At 43.1% G+C, this 15,924-nt stretch overlaps 1 protein-coding gene and 1 long non-coding RNA gene across 3 annotated transcripts; one reads left to right on the forward strand and one right to left on the reverse strand.

The window, feature by feature from the left end:
* Positions 1–870: 870 nt before the first annotated feature.
* LOC124223007 (uncharacterized) lies at positions 871–12,674 on the reverse strand. Its single transcript, XR_006884172.2, has 7 exons — positions 12,174–12,674; positions 11,621–11,938; positions 10,432–10,920; positions 9,599–10,057; positions 8,185–8,422; positions 4,608–4,830; positions 871–3,990 (listed from the first exon to the last, which is right to left on the reverse strand). It is a non-coding gene; the product is annotated as an uncharacterized lncRNA (long non-coding RNA).
* On the forward strand, positions 2,357–15,874 carry LOC124222992 (multiple epidermal growth factor-like domains protein 6). 2 transcript variants are annotated; one of them, XM_069137695.1, is made up of 9 exons: positions 2,357–2,421; positions 8,217–8,360; positions 9,610–10,043; positions 10,457–11,003; positions 11,309–11,552; positions 11,637–11,905; positions 12,047–13,798; positions 14,070–14,527; positions 14,971–15,874. In XM_069137695.1, exons 2-9 carry the CDS (start codon positions 8,255–8,257, stop codon positions 15,142–15,144), a joined length of 3,984 nt encoding a protein of 1,327 aa, XP_068993796.1. In that variant the 5' UTR covers positions 2,357–2,421; positions 8,217–8,254; the 3' UTR covers positions 15,145–15,874. The 2 variants fall into 2 exon arrangements, with proteins under 2 accessions (XP_068993796.1, XP_046490527.1); XM_046634571.2 differs by lacking the exon at positions 2,357–2,421 and adding an exon at positions 4,505–5,522.
* Positions 15,875–15,924: the final 50 nt, after the last annotated feature.

Below are 15,924 nucleotides of genomic sequence, written 5' to 3' on the forward strand. Positions count from 1 at the left end.
GCAAAGCTCTCACCGCGATTCCTCAACCTACCACCACCTACGTGTGCAAGGAACCGACAGTTAGAGAGGGAAAAAAATCATTATATACTCGATTTGAATAAGGCGTGGAGTCAAACCTATTTGTAACGAATTTATGTCCATTGAATTTAATTCCATAGTACATATACATACTATTATATGCTTTTAAATATCTATCTTAGAGGTATTTCAATCACAAACGGAAATTACGCGGCCTCAGACTCTCGCCCAAACCGCAGCCTGTCAAAAATGAAATAGGAAAATTGGGCAACCGACGTGCTCGGTACTTATGCATGACGCGTGATACACCCAGGATATGGTGAAATCAGTGGCTAATTGTCAAAATGGAAAAACCTGGGTCGTACCGCAGTTTAGCGGAATTCATCAACTGACGCAGACGTATAATAATTGAACCTGTACTTAAACGATTCGATTACACAATACGCAAAATGACTGTATTGAAATTTTTCCCAGTAATAGAACGCTCATATAATATTAGTCGTTTATATTTGCGAAACTTTTTGTTCGTTGCATGGACAAAATTTCACTTGCGATTACATGTATAACAAGTGTTAGATTAATATATACGGAAAATATTTTATCAAAGAAATTATAAAATAAAGAAATGAAGCCAAAAAGTTTCTCGGGACGGAAGAAAACGTACGCGGGGGAGGGGGGGAAGAGAACAGAAAAAGTATTTTAGAAAACTTTCTCTGCTACCAAATTTCTATTAAACCTTCTAAGTCCGGAGTTGACGTTTACTATTTCCTGTATAATAATATGCTACGAGAAATGAAGCCTGAAAAAAAGAAACTGCTACGTAATTTCATTTCAATGATAAGAACGCTAAGAGATGTTGGAACAGATTTATTATACCTAATCTTTAATTATTATATAAAAGTGAGGTCGATACAGATATTTTTAAGAAATGATCTTATTTTCTAGAAAAATCAATACAACAAAGTATAATACTATTGTTAATAATTCCAGTTTGTCAAGTGTATAACTTAACATAAGATTACTACAAATCTTATAATCATCAATCAATCAAAGACGCGACGCTCTACGGATAAGCAATTTAATTTATCGATCAGAATGTTGGCTGTTTCGGTTTACTTAATTTTCTTTTTACTCTTTAAATTTTAAATTCCACGACTCCTCTCACGCCTCCGCGTCGCCGGTTTCGATCCTCCTTTTTTAGCTCCATACCGCGCGACACTTTCTACATACATTGACGCACACAAGTTTCCGAGGCCATCCACCTCGCCGCAGTATCTACACAAGTATGTGTGTACCTACAGTGTACCAGTCATAATGCGTGCCTAAAATTTCAAAAGATGCACGGATAAAAATTAAATTTAGATTTTACATCTGCCGTGGTGAACGTATGGACAGCATTTTTTTGGAGTCAAATCTACATCGATTGTGTTACATCTGCCTAAGTATATTGTAACTCTTACTGCTGGTTTTGTAACTCTTGTTATCGGGTTTGTAAATCTTGTCACAATTGCTGTAGATTTAACTCCAAAAAAGTGCTGGCCATACATTCACCACATTCTACCGCTACGATTTTTTTCCAGCTCTCGTACCTCCGAGCATCTAAACGTGAAATAACAATGATTCAGTTACGTCCATATTCATTGGAGAATAATGTTCACCGCTAATTAATTCGAATAGAAAAGTATATTTTTCTGATGAGCAAACTGGAATTGCGTTATAAAAATATCGAATAGTGGTGATTATAGTTTGATTCTAGAATGTGCATAGAAATACCAGATTGAAGTTAGTAACGTTATCAAATAAATCACTATTTTCTTAATTTTACAATAATTTTGAAGGAACTATGATTCCAAAATATGATTGAGTTTCGTTTTATTACGGTTTACCGAATTTCAGACAATTCCAAAATCGCGAAATAACGATTTATCCTCAGTATGAATCGTTGCGATAACGTTACCAACTTCAATGTGATGTAGAAATTGTAAAATAGGAATGGTCCAAATTTTTCCTACTTCAATTAAACAAGTCATTACAGAAGTTTTCTGAAAATCGATGAGAATTTTTATTACGGCTAGAGTCTATAGTAACAAAGAAGTTTTTTCGATTTCTACTAGTTGCCTTTAAATTTCGAACAATACCGCAACATGACGCGTCTCCGTGAAATCGTTTGCAGAGGTATGTGCCTACCTATAAACGGACTGCGCAGAGATAGGAAATGGGTATGTATGCACGAATCCGCAAACTCGAGTACGAGATATATATATTTCCTGCGAATGTGTGCGAGTGTGGAGGCCGCAATGGCAGCGGCGTAAAATACACTTTGTGAAAAGAGCTGCGGCGGTAGGTCACCGTTATCCTACCTACATAATACATACCGCATTTGCAAACGTCCGGGTTTCACAGGTAACGAATTTAACGCTATACGTACGTACGTGCAATAACACACATACATACATACGTAAATAAATACACACATACAGAGACACGAGCATCATCATCGCTACCCGCCTTTCCCGCGATATATATATACATACATCGGGCTTCGTTGAGCTAGATTTATTAATTGATAAAATACCCCGGATATACGCTCGCGGAGAGCACTCAGAGACGCTTCGACACTAACCTACATCCGGTAGAATCCGTAGCCATGCATGGGAATTCGGGATACGCGTCGTCGCACGGAAAGATTGTCACGCAATTGCAAACAAACGTTTGTTACAATTGGGTGGATTTGAGAAGAACTTATTTACGGTGTATCATCAATAATATTGATATTGCCTGATTATTAGTGGTTTTTTTTTTTTTTCAACGTGAGGTCCGCTGTTTTCTTATAGATATTTCACACAATTTTTCCCAACAAAGAAAAATTACAAAATTATAATCAACCCCAATTCGTGCGATCCAATTATTGATAACGCGTGAGGTAAGGATTGATTTTTGTATCAGAAAACTGGCATGCGTGCAAAAAATTCGCACTGATTATGGACTTGTTAAACTTTTGAATTCTACGTCTAATTGAGGAAGGTGTGTGAACATTGCAATGCGTTTAGACAGACAATTCGAAACATACTTAGGGAAAAACGCACGATACATATATACTATCTCAAGCTTCGATTATTTATTTCAATATTAATCATTGGTAATTTGGTAAAAGATCGACACAAAACGGCAGAGAGAGAAAAAGAGATATCGACGAAATTAGCACGTAACAAGAAGCGGAATTTTTAGTGGGTGAACAGCCGAAAAATGACTCATAATTAGGTGTACCGGAACCGAGTGCAGTGTGTCAAGGCGCGTTGAAATCACCGGTACAAGGAAGCTCCGCGACCTAGACCTTCGATCACGGATTTCACGGCGTCTTCTCGCTCCCACCGTTCGGCTGGAACCTCCCCTCCTTTTCCCCGTCGTTTGAAAATCCCTCGATACAGGTTCTTATCAGCAATGCTCTCTCTCTCTCTCTCTCACACACACACACAGACACACACTTACTCTCTTTCTCTTTGGTTCCCGAAGAGAGACATGAATAAAACAGATAGGTCGGAATGTAATGTATAAAAAGTTCTTCGGGGCGAGGAATTTTAAAATTAGAATATAAATTGGGGGAGAAAAATGTTGAAAAAAAGTACCCAAAAACAAAACAAACATAAGAGGTACGATGATTCCGACGTGGGACGGCGACGAGATGCAGGTGAAGAACCTGCCTCAGAGAGAGAGAGAGAGAAAGAGAGGTGGAGAGGAGGCGTCGCGTCACGAACGACCGAATGTCGGTCACTGGGCCTCGACGAAGAAACGCCTTCAGGCGTTTCGGAATGCCGCCGCCTGCATGAGAGCGGGTTCAACCGCCAAGACTGGAACCCGTTCTTCGTCCAACGCAGCCAACGGATTCTCTTCGCCTCGCCTGCTGCAGCAGTGATTTATCCGACATTTTTGAAATTAGATCAGTTTTGCCTCGTCGATCATTTTTGGCCGAGTCTGTTTAAAAGAGGAGGAAAATTATGTACCAGATGTTAAATTTTTACAATTGTATAATACATGGAAACATTGCCAGAGTATTTTGGAAATCATAAGGAAATTTTCTGTGAAACTCCTCATAGCTTAATGTCAGAAGACATGGAATCAAAGATGTAACGCGTTTTGAATATGACGTAAAGATACGAAATTTAGCTTCGGTTGACTGTCGACAGACGTTGATCGTTAATATTCACAGAAAACTTCCGGTACAATGTCTGAACGTTACTCTGAAAAGTTTTGATTAATCGTTCTCGCAGCAAACCCTCCGTGACTTCTCAACGGGAATTGAGAAAAGAATTTTTTTTTTATCAAATGAGATTCACAAATTTCTATCTATCATTATTTGGCTCAACTAAAATTTGATAATACTAACGAAACATTTATTTCGTCATGATATTCGAATATATGTTTGTTACCAGTAAATAATTGAACTCTTTTCTCAGTGCGCCAACTTCTCGCTTCAAAGAGTGATAAAAAAGGTCTCATTGTCAGGAGAACAACGGGCCCGGAGCCCCGAAAGTAGGAAGTTACGGAGAGCCTACGGGGTGATAAGTCCTCTTAACGATCGTAACTTTTACCTAATCCAGGTTAATTCCATCGTCGAGACGATTCATGGCCGTAACCTTCACCCCGATTGACTCGAGTTTCGGAGAAGAAACTTCCGACGAATGGTGAATAGATCTATAGATCCTGGACCCGATGGTCATTCACGCATCCACGGGGCCAATTCCTCCAGGAGCATCGGTTCACCGTTCTCGTATTTTCCCCACGACGACAAAGTGAGAGAGAAGGAGGGAGAGGCTGGAAAACGAGAAGAAAAAAGTTAGGAAGAAGGGGGTCATCGTATCGCATGCAGTGGGGATGGACTGTTGGCTCTTAAAGCAACTCAACTAGCATCGGCTTTTGAACGGGACGCGCCGTCTCTCCTGCCTTCCTGCGGTGCCTCTGATTCGCCTCTACCTCGACGTTTCAGTCTTACTTTGTGCACTGGACAATAAACATTGTGTCTATTCAAAACGAATCGATCGGATCGCGTTCTTTGTCTCACGTTGATTATATTCTCAATTTTTTTCTTGGACCTATTACATTCGTTATCAATTAATAATAGTAATAATTATAGACGATATAAATCGTTGTGCAAAACCAAAGAACGATTTTTCACTCATTATATACATGTATATACATATTCATTGCTTTCCATGATCGATCAAGAAATCAAGGAATAATAACCGAGATTAAACCAAAAATTTGGAAAGAAAACTAAAGTTTACCGTTTTTCATTTCTAATCAAAGAATATTTACTGTAAGTAGTAATATCCATAGTAATATAATAGAAACTAAGAAAAACAAGTCGGTTACGATCATTCGTATATACGATATAATACAAAACGCGAACTTGACAAAAGTAAATAAAAATAACTTTACTGCGGGGTTAATAATTCATCAAGTTTCTTTTGTGTTCACGTGCATTTTTTTGGATTATCGAAATTAAGGTGAGTAATAATTGAATTCGCGACCTTGGAGAATAAAACATATCCCGATATTATAAACATTTAACAATATCGACGGGTTAAACAGATCGGAACTGTAGCCTAGATTTAAACTCTTGACACCGATTTCTGCGCTGTGTGCAGCATGAACGTGCAGAAACGGGTTTGTTATTATATAAGTAATTTACATTCACGACTAATATGCTATCAACATATCATCATCATCATTATTAAAACAAGTTGTCTCGCAAAGTGCGAATAATTATATACTCATCGTTACCATTCCCTCAATTTCGCCATAAACTTTTTACATCGAATTTCATTATTATTATTATTACTGTTATTATTGAAGTGATGATGATGATCCACAAAATGCTATGATTTATCTGCATGAAACTGTATGTATCCGTAGTAGCGGTGAGATGCCTGCAAACATAAGAGAATAAGAGCGACGGTTAAATGCCCGCGATCAGAGTTTAAATGTAGTACGTTTCACGTCACTGACCCGTTTAAAATCACGCTGTATATTTCCATCGTTTTTCCATATTTTTGAAATCGAAAGACGAAGAAAAAAAAGTATAGAAAGGTAGAATGAAGCACGCGTAATTATGTGCCGAAATTGCACAGTTTGCGCACTGCACGAATGGAAAAATTTGAAATAAGGAGCCGGTTTGCAACGGAGAGAAGAGAGCGCGACCCTTAAGAAACGATTTCTAAAATTTCTACATACATTGCACGTGTAGAATGTGTGTATATATGAACCCGATAAACGACGCAGTTAGAAATTATTCCATCGTGAAAGAAGCGTGTTATTATGCGAGTAAAAAGTTTGCGCTGCACGTGCAGTGGATGGATGGAAAGCGTGTTTGTGCGAAATTTCGTTTAAACTAAGCTTGTAAGACAATAATTAATGATCGTATGAGTCTACTTTTGATTAAGCATAAATAATACCCCTCAGTGAATATCAATTTACGGATCGATCGTGTTTCTTCTCATAGTTGACACTGAAGCCCCGCCGATGCTGTCCGTAATTCGAAACGTCAAAGTGCGTAACATAGAAAATCTCTTGGCGTTGAAAGAAAAAACAATGAGGAAATGTACAACGCGAATGAACGGATAATACCAAACGAAGGGAAAATAATCTGCCGCGATTCACGCTTTGTATTAAAATGGGAGAAACTGATACCCAAGAAAATACTGCTGACTAAAGTAGGTATAATTGTTGCGCTGCTCGTGGTCAAGTATTAAGGGTATGTAATACGTCTACCCCTACCTACCGAGCATGCTCACCTTTTTCTTTCTGTATTAAATAAACAAACAAACGGAAAGCGGACAAATTTCGACGGTGTATCGCTCATTCGTAGCGGAATTACTGATAAGCCGAAAAATGATCGACTTTTATTTACGAAATCATTGTAATTCCTAGTTCTCGTCTAGCGACCTCAATAATATCGCATGAAAAGAGTCTCACGATCGCTCATTTTACTCCTCATTCTTTCCGGAGAAATGTGTCTAAAAAAACGACGCATTTTTTTTACACTTTTCGGGACATGAGTAACTTTTGTAAACTCCGCCACGAAAGAGCGATGCACCGTCGAAATTTGAACCCTTTCCGTTCATTTGTTAATTAAATATAGGAAGAAAAGGAGGGAGTTTGCTCGGTCGCTAAGGGTAGCATTACTACATACCCTTAATTAGAAGAACTGATAGAAACCAACGAGTGAAAATTATTAGCTTAGCACATAGAGCGGTGACGAAAAAGTTTGCAGTACTAAACGGGAACTTAGCCTGCAGCGATAAGTTACGGAGAGTTTGACTGTCGTATTCTCTTCTCCCCCGCCAAATTTCGATACACGCATTAAGATACGTTTATATTTTTGCCTCACTTTGAAGCTATAATGATCATGACAGCGAATGAAAAGAAAGTGCCGAATGACTGTACGAACAACGATCAGCAGTAGGCGGTGAAGGAAGTTCGTGTATAACTAATTGTAGCCAGGTGACGCGTACATCCCATACGTATTACCTGTGCATACGACGTGGGATACATCAGATATGTACATATAGAAATGCGTGTATAAAGTTTGTAGTTGTTGCATGGCGAGTACGACAATAGAAAGTTCTTGCATGGTACCGAGAGACACGTCGCGACGACTCGCACGACGGCGACCCGGAAGGAACTACAAATTACAAATATTGACCCACATCCGGTGTTCAAGTGTAGGCAACGATTCCGCCACCACAGCTGCGCATCCGTAGATCCGATGAAAATGATTACGCACAGTCTCTTCGTGAAAACCTCCTGCATTTCAGGAATATATTTCTATGGCGTCGAAAGAGAGAAAAAAGCAGTTTTTCATAGTAAATGATCCTAATTCTTGCCTGGTTTCTTTCGTCCGGCATGACGTTATCCTGACGTGACGCGATATTGGCGTCATAAATAATGCAACAGCTTTCAAAATATGATTTCCATTAATATAAACGGTCTATAGTCGAGGCTTAGCCTCGATCCGAATTCATGTCCTCGACTCTTTATGCTCGCTGTATAAAATGCCTGGTGCAGACTTCTTTGACGGATGTAGGCGGTGGTTTTGAGCCACTTAAAAATTGGAACTAGAGGCAACCCCTCAGGTGAAAGCAGAACATAAAAAAAAGTTACAACTACCTAACGATGAAACGTGTTTCCTCTTCTTTCAGAATAGTGAGGTATTAAAAATCCCCTTGATGTGTTGAGGATGCGCCGTGACTTTTGCAGCGGGGGAAATGCCTGCGCCGTTGTGTGGGTGTTGATATTAACCTTCCAGATCTTCGCCTTGTTTTCATCGCATTCCGTTACAGCCGGTGAGTAGAATATTTCAGGTTTGTCGATCGTCCAAAGAATCCAAAAAACATTCATGATACGTCTGGAAGTTTGTAATACAGTCATGGTATTAACTGTGTGTATAATAAATTGAATAAATTTTGATATCTCTCGACAACAGCTTATTACAAAAGAATCATCAATATTTATACAACGTCCCTGTAACAATAAATAATTAATAATTCATCGACGATTGTTCAATCCCATTTCAATATAAGTGTATGTTGAAATAACGAATATCCCGTGATTCGAATTCAAGATTTTCATCGCGACGCAACAATCGCGTTACATGTTATGATATGCTATAGCACACATGCTTATAGTTATGCACGCCGTTCTAAATTTCTAAACCGACGTTGCATAAGCCGCAATTGCATCTGAATTTCCGGAAGAATTCCTAAAAGTAAATGAAAAATGAAAAAAAACAACCGATGAGCAATAACATCATACCGTAACGATGAGCAATAATAACAATAATTACGGTATTAGAAAACGGAGACTTTCTTTCTCTCTGCATACACGTAAATGTGACATATACACACGAATATGATTGACACGTCTGCAAAACTATATTATATCGTGAACGCGAAAGTTTCGCGGTGTTAGCGAATTCGAAAAATCTAAACTCCAGAAGTTTCAATTCGTGTTCACGTACGATTCGAGGCTACAATAAGGAAATACCTCGTGCCATATAACTAAAGAGCGACAATGATCGTTTCGGTGATTAACTCATGTTGTTTCACTTCGATGGCTCGGTATTTCTATTATAAACAACGATTTAAATTCCAAACAATGAACACAATCGCCGCTCCCTGATCTATTGTCCAATTAATTTCATAGCACGTAACGGTTCGTATTGAGGATCCGTTATCTTCCGCGTCGATTGTCCGGTATTACATAGATATAACAATTGTCCGTTCCACAAAAAAAATATAATCAAGATTTATCTTTCGTTCAAATCGTTCCCCATGTATGGAAAACGAACGAAAAAATCTTGGTGGAATTTTACTACTACAGAGTAAAAATTAAAAAAAAAAAAAACAGAAAGAACGACTATCGAATTATGCACGGGGTATGATTTGAGTGACAAAAGAAACGATAACTTTTTATGCACCTATTTTAACATCAAACGCTTTGACGTGTGATAAGAATCTGATTTTCAACGTACAAGACCTGGTTTGCGTATTTTATACAGTATCATCTCACAGATCCAATTTACCGTTTTCGCAGAGCACTCAGCGCTCCACGTGACGGGACGATGTCCGACGCTATTGGAGCAGAATATTTGCCCGGCGAGAGCTGCAGCCTGTAAAAGCGATCCGGAGTGTGCAGCTTCTGAAGAAAGATGCTGCGATACGGCCTGCGGGAAACGATGCGTCTCAGCGGAGCTAACCGGGTGCCAGCAGGTGGCTTTGGCCGCGACGAGAAGGTCAAGGGCGCTGCGCCCTGGCTCGCCGCCGCAGTTCATTCCGAAGTGCAACAACGTGACCGGGGATTTTGAAGAAATTCAATGCGAGGGAACGGGGAAGTCCTGCTGGTGCGTCGACAATGTCGGTGGGGAAATTCCCGGCACCAGAGCTCCAGCCAAGCAGCTGGTAAATTGCAGGAGTCCAAAACCATGCCCGGCTCACAGCTGTCGGATGCTCTGCCCGCTTGGATTTGAGGTAATAACACAGTTCTGCAACACGAAAAACTGCACAGGTTTTTTACATTATTTCTTACAGATTTGCACTCATTGAAACCGGGGAAAAATACTCAAAAATGCCAGTTATTTAATTTGATTGGTACTTCTGTTATTCAAAAGTATAACGTATAGATCGCAAAGGGGATAACCTTTTCAAGGATACTGGCTCCAAATTTGAAGTAAATCGGTTTAGCCGTTTTTCAGCCATCCTAAAATTTACCCGCTTCTCAATCGATAACCCCTTAATAAAGAAGCGTGGACAAGTGTCCTTATTAGTGGTGGAAATTTCAAATTTGAATGTATTTCGGGATGTTACTTCGCTTCGACTGAGATACATGTTTTTATAGCTTTCATCGGGCACTTCTCACCTCTCATGACAACGTTTTTGCGCAGGTTGACACACGGACGGGTTGCCAGAGATGCGAGTGTAGAGACCCGTGCCGTGGAGTTAGCTGTCCGGGTCCAAACCAGGCCTGCGAGTTGGTCGACGCGCCCTGCGCGACTCCGCCATGTCCACCGATCCCGAGTTGCCGCAGAGCGAAATCTCTGTCATCAGTTTGTCCAGCGGGTGAGCCGCTGCAGATAACCGACTCTCCGCGGCCGTTCCTCTGCGGGAATACGCCGGGTAAGCCGAGCTGTCCACCGCTCTACAGATGCCTCGTCGAACCCAATCAGGAGTACGGAGTCTGTTGTCCCTCCAGCGTGAGCCTCAAACGGCCGGGATTCTGTCCTGCCAAGGAAGCCCTCATCTGCGGAGCCTTCTGTCAACACGATCTGGAGTGCCCGACGCCCCAGAAATGCTGCAATAGCAAACGCTGCGGCGGTGGTCATTGCGTCGCTCCTCAAGGGCTCAGCGCCTGCAATCAACATAGAGTATTAGCCGAGCTTTTGAGCATTTCAGAGCGCCAAGGACGCGGCTACATTCCGCAGTGCGACGAAGGTGCGTTGCTTTAACCGATTTCTAGAGCACATGGTTACAAAGGTGTGACGGGACGTGTATTCGCAACCAAAAGTGAGTCTCAGTGATCTTATCAACTTGGTTACGATTGATTTTTTAAAAATTTCTATCTTATCGCGAAGTGTTCAATATTCTCACCGAGACTCACTTTTGGTTGAGAATACACGTTCCGTAACACCTTATTGTTAGCAAAATTGATTTTCAGACGTCTTGAGGCGAGAAGACAGCCCTGGTTTTGCATACAACACATAAGTTTGATCACAGTTTTTCATTTGCTCATGCTCCAGGTGGAGATTTCAAATCTAAACAGTGCTCTCGCAACGGTTTGGTGTGCTGGTGCGTCGACCCGGCAGGCCGAAAGCTGTCGGGCTCGATGGGTCCGGCGGAGAAAGTGGATTGCAGAGCTTTGCCGAAGGCCAGATCGTTACCGGCGATGTGTGCGCCCCAGCAATGCGCCCAGGTTTGCCAGTATGGTTTTAAAAGCGACCCAACCGGGTGCCCGACTTGCGAATGTGACAACGCGTGTGAGGGGTAAGAATAGCGATTGATTTACTCTTCTAATAAACATTTACAACGGTTCCATGAAGTAAAAACACAACCTTTTCTGCCACGCAGATACCCTTGTCCTTCGGGACAGAGTTGTGTGCTCGTTCGGGAAGCGGGCTGCCCGGATTTCCTCTGTCCAACGAAGCCGGAATGCAAACCTAAGAAGTCTTACGCCAGTCCTTGCACTACTGGTGCTCCGGTAACCGACGACGAAGGAAACGCAGTAACTTGTGCCGCAGATTCGGAGTGCCCAAGCAACCACAGGTGCTCCAGTGTTCCTGAAGCCGATCAATCAGTTTGCTGCCCGGTTTCGCATTCCCGGTTGAGACCGCCGACAAGTAAGCGTGCATCAGTTTTTACCTGTTGAACATCTTTTAGCCTTTTTTTGTATTATTCAAATAGTTATGGAACGCGGCATGATTATGCAGATGATAAAAACGAAAAGTGGTGTAGGTATTTTATGAAATTTATTTTTCCAGTGTGCGAATACCTGAGAGATTTTTCGGAGCGGATGGAGGGAACGCGGGATGGAATGGCACTGGCCTTGGCGGCACCAGAGTGCGAGGAGGACGGTAGCTACAAGTCGTTACAATGCAGAAACGGTACCTGTTCATGCGTAAACAAGCGAGGAACAACGCTCCGGGAGTCAGTGACCGGTGTATCGGAGTGCAAGGCGTTGAAAGAGTCGTTGATCGGTTGCCAAGCTTTGAATTGCTCACTGGAGTGCAGCTACGGGTACTCGGTAGATTCGCAAGGTTGCGAGCTATGCGAGTGCCGCGAACCGTGCAAGGAAGTGACCTGCGGAGACGAGCAGTCATGCGTGATGGTCGACGTGAACTGCGGCCGAGGAGAGCATTGCCCACCAGTGCCGGCTTGCCTGACGGCGAAGGCTGGCCAGTGTCCGTACCTAGTTCCACGTTCCTCTAGCTGCGAGCTCAAGTGCGGTAACGACCAGGAATGCCAGGGCGCCGAGAAATGCTGCTCGACCGGCTGCGGCACGCAGTGCGTCGCTCCCGTCGTCGCGACGGCGTGTCAACACGCTCGTGCGCTAGCCGAGCACGCCGCCCGGGAATCTGGCGAGCCGGCACGTCGACTCTACATTCCTAGGTGCGACTCTAACGGAGTTTTCGAGCCGGTTCAGTGCCACGGAGGTCTCTGCTGGTGCGTTGACGATGAGGGTCGAGAAGCGGCCGGCACCCGGGTACCGGAGGGAGTCGTCCCGCGCTGCAACAAGCCTCTGCACTGTCCGGAAGTCACCTGCACGCTCTCGTGCCCCGAGGGTTTGGCCTTGGACGCGGCCTCCGGGTGTCCAGTCTGCGCGTGTCGTGACCCCTGCAAGGACGTCGCCTGTCGCGGCGAGGGCGAGGCCTGCCGCATGGTCGAGGTCGCCTGTAGCGCTCCTCCGTGCCCGCCGGTTCCGGTCTGCCTTCCCAGGAAAGAGAATCCCTGCCCGAACGGCAACCCGCTTCTGGCTCCCGGTGGCGGGCCGGCGACCTGCGGACCTCGAGGATCGGCTTGCCCGTCGTCGCACAAGTGCGAACTCTCGCCACTCGACGAGTATGCGGTTTGCTGTCCCAAGCCCCGCGACGTGTGTTTCGAGGTGCCCCAGGAGACGTCCTGTCAAGGCAGAGAGGCCGGTGAGGCGGGCCGGTGGTACTTTGATCCAGAGCGAAACGAGTGCCGGCAGAGATCGGGCTGCGCTGTAGGACACAACGATTTCGCAAGCAAGATGATATGCGATGCGGTTTGCCCGGTTTTGTCACAATGCGAGAGGATCAGGGAGAGAAATTCCAGGTCCGCGCAGCGGCTAAAGCAGCCCACGTTCCTGCCAAGGTGCAACCCGGATAACGGTGCCTGGGAGCCGATTCAATGCCTGGATCATGTCGGGGTTTGCTGGTGCGTCGATAGGCATGGTGAACCGATGAAGGGCTCGCTGACCAGGGAAGCCGAACCCAAGTGCAACTTCAGGCAAGCCAGGAGGGGTCGCGGACCACCGGATATCGACGCGCTGATCAAGGAGTACATGGAGCACTCCCTCATGGAACCGGAAACGCACGGCCGAGGGACCAGGTGCCAGCGCATGATGGAGGCTGGGCACATTACCGCCATTTGCGACAAGTTCGGCAGATTTGAGCCTACTCAGTGCGCCGGTACGCATTGCTGGTGCGTAGATGAGGCAGGAAATCAGATCAGCGAATCCGAACCGTTTCCGCAGGGATCGCGGATCTGTCGTAAGTGTTATAGCTAGTAGAGAAAGCGACGTCCGAGTGCGCCAATCTAATTAGCAAGTAGTCGCTGTGAAAACGCGCGACGTCATGTACCTCAAGCCGTTCCTGAAAACACATTTATAGTAGTAGCGTATGAATTAGATTTTTAATTGCGCAATAAAATTATCAAAAGGACTTGGCAATGTGGACAATCTTTTACTAAAAACTAAGAAAATCAATTTTTTACCAAACCTATTTCCTCGATTTATCAACGTAACTTTTATTTGCTTTTCAGTGCCAACTCCGGTCGAAGCGGTGGAGGTAACGCTGCATTTTCCGGGTCACTTTGAGCCTTCGGACGAGGCGAGATTGATTATGGCGGCGGAGACTCTGCTGCGAAAACTGGGCGGTAATCTGCGGGAACAAATCATTGCGGAAATAAAAGACGGCTCGGCTTCTCTCAGTTTCGAAATAACCGGACCGAACAAAGTGGACGTAGCGTTTCACTTGGAGGAGTTGACGAGGTCGCATAATTTGTCCCTGATCAACTCGACGGTCGATGCGACGGCCTCGCGGTTCCACCACAGGGCGGTTCCCCAATTTCCTAATGCTAGGATCGTCGCCCTAGAGCAGAGGGAAATTGTCACCGAGGTGAATTTGCCCTTTTACCAGACGGCCACTGTCGTTCTCGGTGCCGCGAGCGCCTTCGTCATCTGCAGTCTCCTTATACTATTGATGATCTACCGGAGAAAGGTGAGCCGATAACGAAAGCGGGAACGCGAAGTTAGAGAGTAGCACCCCTGATGAAAATAATACTATGAATTTCTATGAAAATTTTTACGAATTTTTACCGAAATTTCGATGCAAAAGTATAGGATTTGGGCCAATTCATAGTTTTTGAATTTGGATTTTGTAAAAATTCGTAGTTATTCGTAGATCATAATATTTAACTCACGATCAGAAAATAAAAAGATCAGTCTTCGGACGTAGACCCGAACTTTGCTAGGAAGTTAACTAGTCTGCAATAAGTTTGTAATAAGTAAAAAAAAAATACGATTTTTTACAAATTTTTACGATTTGCCCTTTTTTCTAGTTTGTCACAGACTTCACTCTCACCGGGAAAGTTGTAGTGAGTCAAGTGTAATTCTGTTCGCATTCTTCGGTTTTTTCATTAGCCTCGTTAAATCGTGTTGTAGATGAACGTGAAAGATCCGTCAAAGGCGCTGCCTCTGGATCAGCGATTTTTGGCCCACAACCATCAGCCGGTTTACGTTATTTCCGGTTTGGAAAAGGATGAGAAGGAGAAGGAAGCCGCAATGAGTCAACTTCACGAGGGTCTTAAACTCTCGGAAACAGCGGCGCCCGCGTGAGCCATCGACCATCTCTGAGCTTTGACGCAGAAGCTGGAAAAATTCGATTATGGATTATTTATTCGAAGTAAAATTCTCGACAAAATCGTATAATTGTCACAAGCGATGAGAATTCACTTATACACCCAAAATTCGCGCAAATCAAATCATCATGTATCGATAATTATAGATTATACTCTCTCTTTACGATTGCGCATTGCGTAAACTCATGATTATTGTAATGAATAGAAGAAAATTATTTCTGTTCTGTGAGGCTAGAAATAGATTTTTTTTTCTGTTAGTGGATAAGAAAAGGTGTAAATATTAGACTGCACTGTATTATCGCTAAACGTAATTTAAATTTCTTTGCCGTTCGTTGTTATGTGCGTAGGGCAGAGCAGTTGGATTTGAGAAAACTAGATTTCGGTTTTTCCGTTCTGATGCGCTGCTGATACAAAATATCGATCAGACAATATTATTACGTAAAATTCCAGTAGTAGGATTATTGTATACACATACGATCAACGAACTTGAAGAAATACAGCATATCCATAAATTTTCTATAAATATACTACGAATATACACATATTCGAACACTGTGTAGTATAGAAACCGGAATTACCAGTGACAACTTCCTGCTCGACGATTTGAAAACGTATGGATCAGGCATCTAGCATAAAGTTGATGTAATTTATTTATTTGACTAACACTTCGATGATGATGTTCTAATAAAATTAGCTTTATTAATTTACACGATGATTGCCTCGCTTTTATTGTCATTCATCGCCCATTCCTGTTCCT

The sequence above is a fragment of the Neodiprion pinetum genome, chromosome 7, assembly GCF_021155775.2.
Source record: "Neodiprion pinetum isolate iyNeoPine1 chromosome 7, iyNeoPine1.2, whole genome shotgun sequence".
Lineage (NCBI taxonomy): Eukaryota > Metazoa > Arthropoda > Insecta > Hymenoptera > Diprionidae > Neodiprion > Neodiprion pinetum.

Coding starts and splice junctions, on each gene's coding strand:
- LOC124222992 (XM_069137695.1), top strand. CDS start 8,255: ATGCGCCGTGACTTTTGCAGCGGGGGAAATGCCTGCGCCGTTGTGTGG. Junction 10,044..10,456: donor TCTGCCCGCTTGGATTTGAG/GTAATAACACAG, acceptor GTTTTTGCGCAG/GTTGACACACGGACGGGTTG. Junction 13,799..14,069: donor GCAGGGATCGCGGATCTGTC/GTAAGTGTTATA, acceptor TTTGCTTTTCAG/TGCCAACTCCGGTCGAAGCG.